The sequence below is a fragment of the Carlito syrichta genome, unplaced genomic scaffold, assembly GCF_000164805.1.
Source record: "Carlito syrichta isolate Samal-C Ts95f unplaced genomic scaffold, Tarsius_syrichta-2.0.1 Scaffold311884, whole genome shotgun sequence".
Lineage (NCBI taxonomy): Eukaryota > Metazoa > Chordata > Mammalia > Primates > Tarsiidae > Carlito > Carlito syrichta.
Window position 1 is genome coordinate 237,139 of NW_007255980.1, and position 7,848 is coordinate 244,986.

At 42.5% G+C, this 7,848-nt stretch overlaps 1 protein-coding gene across 2 annotated transcripts in view; it reads left to right on the top strand.

The window, feature by feature from the left end:
- The window catches only part of SENP1 (SUMO1/sentrin specific peptidase 1), a 59,568-nt gene extending 56,336 nt beyond the window's left edge, over positions 1 to 3,232 (top strand). For both annotated transcript variants that reach the window (XM_008069254.2, XM_021718170.1), the window contains exons 16-18: positions 208 to 292; positions 826 to 921; positions 2,243 to 3,232. In XM_008069254.2, coding sequence (XP_008067445.1) covers positions 208 to 292; positions 826 to 921; positions 2,243 to 2,305 — 244 coding nt within the window. In that variant the 3' untranslated portion in view covers positions 2,306 to 3,232. The remainder of the gene's footprint in view (positions 1 to 207; positions 293 to 825; positions 922 to 2,242) is intronic.
- The last annotated feature ends 4,616 nt before the right edge of the window (positions 3,233 to 7,848 follow it).

Here is a 7,848-nt window from a genome sequence, read left to right on the forward strand (position 1 = left end):
TTAATAAGTAAATTCCTTTGTGTGTGTGTGTGTGTGTGTGTGTGCGTGTGTGTGTGCGCGTGTGCGCGCGCATGTGCGCACGTGCACCCCCCCATACTGTTTTCCTCAGAAGAGCAGTTGTCCTCCTAAAGATTGTTAGCCTCATTGTTAGAGTAGCAGCTGTTATCAGTGTTCACACCTCATCTGTTTCTCTCCCAATACATTTAGGCAATACCTAAAGCAAGAAAGCATTGACAAGAAAAGGAAAGAGTTCGACACCAATGGCTGGCAGCTCTTCAGCAAGAAAAGCCAGGTACATTTAGTCTTGATGAGATAGAAATGCTAAGAGTAGGGTATTTGGGAAGGAAAGGATTTTACTGCTTGATTCCTAAGGGCCTTCTTTCTTAGTGTCTGGTCTGACTTCAGCTTGTTTGGTTCTTCAGAGAAGATAGATTGAGCTGTTAATGGGAAAACTGGTAATGTGTTCCTTATATAGAACTAGGGTTTTCTAAATGCCCAGATATTTTACTGAACTTTTCACTTCTGTGGGAAACATTTGCTAATTATTTGGCCCCTGGGGGAGGGACCAGCTTTTATACCTTTATTGTGCCATGGAAGTCTGAAGTATTCTCTGGTGAAATTCATATGAAGCATGCAGCAAACCTGACTGAAATACTATATTTTTTCTTTGAGGCTCTTTTGTCCTGAGTGAGGTATCAGAGTTATCTGTTAATTAAGGAAAATCTGTAAAATCTATATACTTTGGTTCTTATTTTTTAATCTAAGAAGGAAAGAAACTTGGAAAGATGTCATCACCTTTTGTTGTTGGTGATGGTGGTCTTTCAGGAAATTCCACAGCAGATGAATGGAAGTGACTGTGGGATGTTTGCCTGCAAATATGCTGACTGTATTACCAAAGACAGACCAATCAACTTCACACAGGTGAGCTGAGCCTTCAGGAAAGCGCTCTAGGACCACCTTGTTGCTAAGTTGCCCTAGAGATGTTTTTCTCTCTACTTGCTCTTCTTAGGGGCCTCTGCCTTGACCTCTAGCATGCTTCCGCCTGTGACTCAAAACACTGGTGGTTATTGCCTGGGCCACATCACAAAAGAAAGTAATAGGCCACATCCCAGATTACCATACAGCACATATTAGTAAAGGAATACTGGTAAAGAGCAGAACATTGTGTGCCCATCTCCCCTACCTACTCAAATTCTATAATAAACAGAAAAGTGAGAGCAAACTTGCTTCATTTTTCTTGCATTTAGTTAGCAGTCAGGTTTTGGAGCATGCCACACCTCGATTTCCTAATGTGATTTGTTATACTGCCTGCTCCCCTGCCGCCTCTCTAGTTGGAGCTGATCAGTTTTCTCGTAGTGTGTGATTAATCATTTCTGGATATATGGTCCTTCAGACACTAAAGTGGATTGAGACTAGAGATTATGTCTTATTCTGATGTTATCTACTTAACTCTTTACTTATGTTTGAATCAGTGACTTTACCAGATTTTTCCACCATCACCCTTTGTCTACATCAGCCTGAGCCGACTCTTTATTTTTTCATTTTTATTTTTTGAGTTGGAGTCTCACTCAGTCACCCAGACTGGAGTGCAGTGGCCATTCCCAGCCACCGCAGCCTCGACCTGCTGGGCTCTGGCAATCCTTCCGCCTCAGCCTTCCGAGTAGCTGGAAATACAGCCATGTGCTACCACACCTGGCTAATTTTTTTGATTTATTGTAGAGATGAGGTCTCACCAAGTTGCCCAGGTGGGTCTCGAACCCGCGGGCTTAGGCAGTTCACTCACCTCGGCCTCCCAAAGCATGGGATTACAGGCTGAGCCACCAAGCCCGGCCTGAGCCGACTCTTGAAGTTCTTTATCTCTTCCCCTAAAAAGTTAGTTTTTTATTTTCAGGCCTCAATCTCATATCCTTTTAAGTTCAATATAACATAGAGGACTTACTAGACACTGTTCTCAAAATTCTTGGAGACATTCAGGCATAGTTTGGGGACTCCTGGATCTGCCCAATAAAATGCATAAGGCTACAGCAATGAAAAAGCAATATAAGTAATGGTAGAAAAAGCAATGGAAAGAAAAAAAACTACATACAATGAAGAATGAACAGTTTGAAAAACCAAACAATTTGAAACACAACTGAGACTGTTAGTGGAAAGCCTTGAAAAGAAAAGGAGAATAGGGAAAGGAGTATTATTGGGTCAAAATAAAATAAATGAAAATTAAGGGTGCCTTTGTGTGTTCCTACAGCAACACATGCCATACTTTCGGAAGCGGATGGTCTGGGAGATCCTCCACCGAAAGCTCTTGTGAAGACTGTCTCAGCAGACATTGACCTTTTGGCAGACCAGCTCTTTGTTGTCTACAAGCCGGAGACCTTGGAAACAGCTGCTCCCAGCCCTCTGTTCTTATAAACAGCCTTGATCCTGGACCAGGCCCTGGCGAGATGCATTCACAAGCACATCTGCCTTTCCTTTTGTATCTCAGATACTATTTTTGCAAAGAAACTTTGGTGCTGTGAAAGGGGTGAGGGTCATCCCTAAGCTGAAGAGAGAGACTGCTTTTCACTTCTTCAGTTCTGCCATCTTGTTTTCAAAGGGCTCCAGCCTCACTCGGTCCCTAACTAGGGAACTGAGAAAGCTTGGAAAGAATCTTGGTTTCATATGAACTCTTGTGGTTAGGCCTTACTAAGAAGTAGGAAAGGGCATGGGCAAAACACTTGGGGTAAAAACCACCAGCATATACGTGCACATACGCATACATGATTTTCAAGATGTGTTGTCAGGAATGTGACTGTAAACTGGACTTTGGGGCGCACGCATAAGCCCCCTCCTCCAGGACTTTTCCTATTTATATGTCCCTATATGTCACCCATCTGCTTCTATACAAGGCTATTTTATCTTATAGCTTCATTCCATCCTGAGGCACAGCACATGAGCCCTGGACAGACCTCAAAGTTCCAAGCAGTCCTTTTCTTAAAAGCAGGTGTTTGCATGTGCTAACAACACATGATATGGGGATGACCCACCCAGGGAGCGGTCCAGTGGAGCAACAAGCACCACTTTAACTGTTGCCTACTGACCAAGAAGAAGGACCTTAGTCTTTAGCATAAAATTCCAGTGTTGGATGAATGCAGGTCTAGTTTGGTCTGTGGCTAGTTAGTTTAAATATATTTCTAACCACAGAGAATTTCATATATATATATATATATATATATATATATATGTATATATATATATACATATACATATATGTGTATGTGTGTGTGTATATATATATGTGTATATATACATACACACACAGATATATAAATTCACAGGGATATGCTTTTTAAAAAAAAGACTGAATGTGTTCACCATTGAGCCTGTAGATTTATTTCCATTTTCCAAATTCCAGCACACAGAGATCCCAGCCCCTATGTGTAGGGTGTTTGTGGACTTCCTAAGGGAATATTCTGAGGCCTGGATGAACCTTGGCTTAGGGGTAGAGGTTACAGAGGGAGGTGAGATTTTCAACTGAAAAACGGGTGGAGTTTGGACTGATCAACTTGAGATTTTAAAACTGCTATTCCTTTTGTTCCTTTAGCATCTCCCCCACCCTCTGAGAGCTCCTCAGGCTTAAATAGTGAAATGATCCAATGCCAGTGTCATTTTGTACTTAAGTTCCAAAATAGGAACATTTTATACTTTTTTCTGTATCGTAATAGGTAGTTTTGTATGAAATCTTTTCTCCTCTCCCCTTGTACCGCATTCTTTCCAGCATTGTGCTTTTTCCCTGGGCTTATTTGAAAATTTTATTCTGTTTTATACCAAGCTTGTTTAGTACATTTTTCTATGTTTTACCACAAGTTACAATTTGAAAAGAAAACTATTTTTTTTAAATATTCCATTGTTAACTGAATGTTACTGTTTCCACTCCAGCAACTAGATTTCCTACCTTTTTCATAACTGCCTGCCTTTTGGGAAAGACCACCTTTTGTGTGTTTATTTTCTTTCTCTCTGTGTCTCTTTTTCTTTTCTCTTTTTTTATTTTTTTTATTTTTTGATGTTTTCTGTAGGAAATAAATAGCTTTCTATATATGAGTTGCTGGGGACTTTCACATTCTCTTTTAGAAAGCTATAGCATGCAGGCTTATTGCAGGACTCCTGGAATATTTCTGATTCTTGGTATTTGCTGTATTTAAATGACAACTTCAAAAGGTGGCAATATGGTGTCGATTTGGACTAAAACAGAAGACCTGAGTTTTTCAGGTTGTTTCATTATTGTCTGGGGAACTCAGAACAAGGCTGTTCTCTGTATTTATTGTTTGTCCATTTAGATAACATCTTGTCTTACTTCCTCACAGACTTTCTGTACAGACCAAAGCAACAAATATTTATTGCCATGTATAGCAGAAAATGAAACATGCAACAAAAGCACTTTGAAAAATACATAAGGAATTGCTGAGCCTGTCTGAACTTGGGCCCCTTTCTAACCAATACAGTTTTGCACAAGTTAGAAGTTAGTGATCCTGAGACCACCTTGTCACCCTAAACCTGATAGGAGTGGGCCAACCTGAGACATGGGTCCAGGCTCAAAGGGAACCAGATAACTGACTTATATAGTGGACCATTATTTCCTGAGAGCTAACCAACAGGAGCAGAACTTGTATCTTGTAGCTTTTCTCCTTCATTTAAGGTGGGCTTTGATGACCAGGATTGAAAGAAAAAGATGTTTCTGCATTTCATGGCCCAAGGGCATGTTACCAATATCTAGGCTACTCCAAACTGAATAAGCCTATTGCTTTCCTTTTCTATCTTCTCCTTTTTCCTGTATTCAGTGCTCATTTACCTACATCCTCTTAAAAAGGAATACCTGAGGGATGATAAACCCTAGGTGTCAGATACAGAGTCAACAGAAACCACAGTCCCAGCACTCTTCCTGGGCCCTGTGCAAAGAACATCACAGACCATTCCTGCCCATTGGAGAACACATGATCTAATACATAGAGACTGATTGTATCCCAGCTGTTACATGGGCTCTGCTGTTGCTTCTAAGAGTCCTGTTCAGGGCTGAATTTAGGAGTACTTTTCCCTTATCCTGCCTGGAGACTGTAAATTGTGTATGAGATGCCTCATTCTTCTCTGTGGTATCAGCTTCTCTAGCCCCTACCCCCACCCATCAATGTTAGCCCCAATGCAGTGGTCCTGGGATAGAAACAGTGCCCAGATGCTTCCACCAATCCCATCCCATCCCGTCCCATCGCCTTTCTTTTACCACCTAGTTTTATGTAGCCCATAAAAGACTCTAGAGGATAGATAGGAGTGGTTCATTTAAGAGTCCCAGTTTTTTCATGTTTTAGCCTCTGGTCCCTCTGTGTCATCCTTCCAGCTTTAAATATGTCTTGTCAGAGTAAGAGAAACAACTGACACCTGGGCCTTGTCTTTTTCTTTGTTGCACCTGGATGGGCCAACATGAGGTGGAACATGATACTTCCACCCTGGGAGTTCACATACCAGAGAGAGGCAGAACAGGAGGTGTTAGGTTATTAGGCCCCATTGTTGGTTCAAACAGGCTACATGCTAAACTCTTGGGAAAGGTGCCATATTTTCCTGCCCAGGAGCAAATGTATCCACAGCTTGAGACTCATCCTAAAACTTGGGAAGGGACAAATAAGACTCAGCCCAGCACCCTTCCTTGTAGTCTAGGGTCTTACTTCACCTCTGCTGAATCCTAACATCTAGCTATTAAGAGCATATAACTACCATTCCCATCTTTGGAGGTAGAGAAGGAAATATGGCTAATGGGTCATGCTGGTCGCACATTCAAATAAAGGAGAACTTACACATGCATTCTCTGTGGGAGAGAAAAGAGAATGCAGGAGACTTCAAGCTAGAAGGTGAACCCTGAGGAAATGTTAGTACAGCTGTCTCTCTGGTTTTGTGAATGGTCAGACTAGATATCAAGGGTCTTGTCAAACTCTAGGATTCTGGAAAGCTATTAAGGGCCATAATGCTGCAGGGCATAGAAACCAGTCAAGGCAGAGGTTCAGTGTTACCGTTTAAGGCCGGTATTAACACTGGCTTGGTTTTCGAGATAGGGCCTGTATCAGAGTCATCCAAATGTAACAGACCTTAGCTGCAGCCTTTTCTCCATCCTAAACTGAGGAGTAGCCATCAGTTTCTTGAATCCTGGAGGTTGCCCTGTCCACAGAACACCAGTGCTAAGGACAGAAAGAGCTGGGAAGGATTGCACTCTCATTCAGTTTACTGTACTTTTGTTCCTTTCACAAATACCTACTGAGCATGCGTGTCCAAATCTCATCTCTTTGAAGCATTCCCTGATCACATCTTAAGATTCATATCTGGACATCTACAACCCTTACAGCCAGAAAATAATATAACTCCTCATGCTATTTGTATTGTAACCCGCCTTTTGCGTCAGGAATGGACTGAGACATGTAGCCACTGGGGGCAGGTGAATGATTTGGTGCTTTTTTTCCAAACCAGGGTGCAAGCTGTTTCTGTCCTGCCAGGGATGAGGTAGGGGTATCAAACATGTATTTAGAGAGACAGCACTGCAGAAGTAGAAGGAAGAAGGATTGCACATGGCAGCCTGCAACTTCCTTCATGGTCCCAAATAGTTCATCTGACCTCAAACCTAATGCCCCATTCTGCCTGTAACAAGAACACTTTTCCTCAGCAGTTCAGGGTGCTCTTCGGTGGGCTGTCAGTCCTTATCCCACACATCTAACCACACATCTGTCTGTTAAATACAGCTTTCTCCACTCTTTATTTCCAGTGATATTTTGTGTGCCTCATAGACTGAAACTCTGGGTCTCTTCTAAGGAGCCCCTTATGCTAAGTGTTTTATAAGCATGTCTTTGAGTATTGGGCTTGAAGCCCCTGAAGGGTAGAGTAAAGAGATTGACCAAGGAAATAAAAGCCACCTTATTCTCAGGATCTAGCCTATTAACCCTATCCTCAGGGTCTTATAGTCTGAGTAGATCTTACAGTTTGCAAATTTGGGAGACTAAGCAGACATCAAGCAATGTAATTTGTGAAGAAGGCAGACTCAGGCGTACTGTTCAGAACAAAACTAGAAGTAGAGGTTGGAGGAGCAGAGTTGGAGATAAAGCAGGGAAATGTCACCTTCATCTGTCTGTGTGACTCTCCTTAGTTTTTTAAAAGTTGATTTATTTAAAATAAACTCTGAGTTTTGCTTCCTTGCTTTGACTGGAAACTCCCTGGTGAAGGACTTGATGGTGTTTGTCTCTCTGACTGTCTCCCTGTCTCTGTAACTGTTTGTTCTGTCTCTGTGTCTCTGTCTCCTGATCCAAGCTGGACCAGTGATTGGGTCCTCAATATGGTCTGGATTTCTGAGTCCACCCCTTACTCAGGAGTCTGAATACTGTTCATTCATTTATTTCATCCCACATACCTGGAAGTGAAGCCTGGAACGCAAATAACATGCAAATTTGTGGCTCTCTGGCACTTTTAAAAACCAAACCTGTCTGTGGAGCCTGCCAGAGAACCCTCCTGAGGCCAAACACGCCAGTCAGGACTTCAACTCACACTGCTAACTGCAGCCCTTGTCTCCCTGCTCTTTTCTCCTCACAGTATAATCTCGAAGAAGTGCTTTCCACTGCTCTGCCTGTAAAGCCCACTTGCACGAGTGTGAAACATAAGAAAGCACCAACTTCCTACAAAATCTACTGCTTTGGAGAAACAGTCCTCTCTACGTTGGGTTAGGAGACCCCCTTGTGGTCCCCAGGATGTTCTCCAGTTCTAATGTGTGGGTTTTTTTGAGTTGGAGTCTCACTCTGTCGCCCAGACTGGAGTGCAGTGGCCGCTCCCAGCCACCGCAGCCTCGACCTG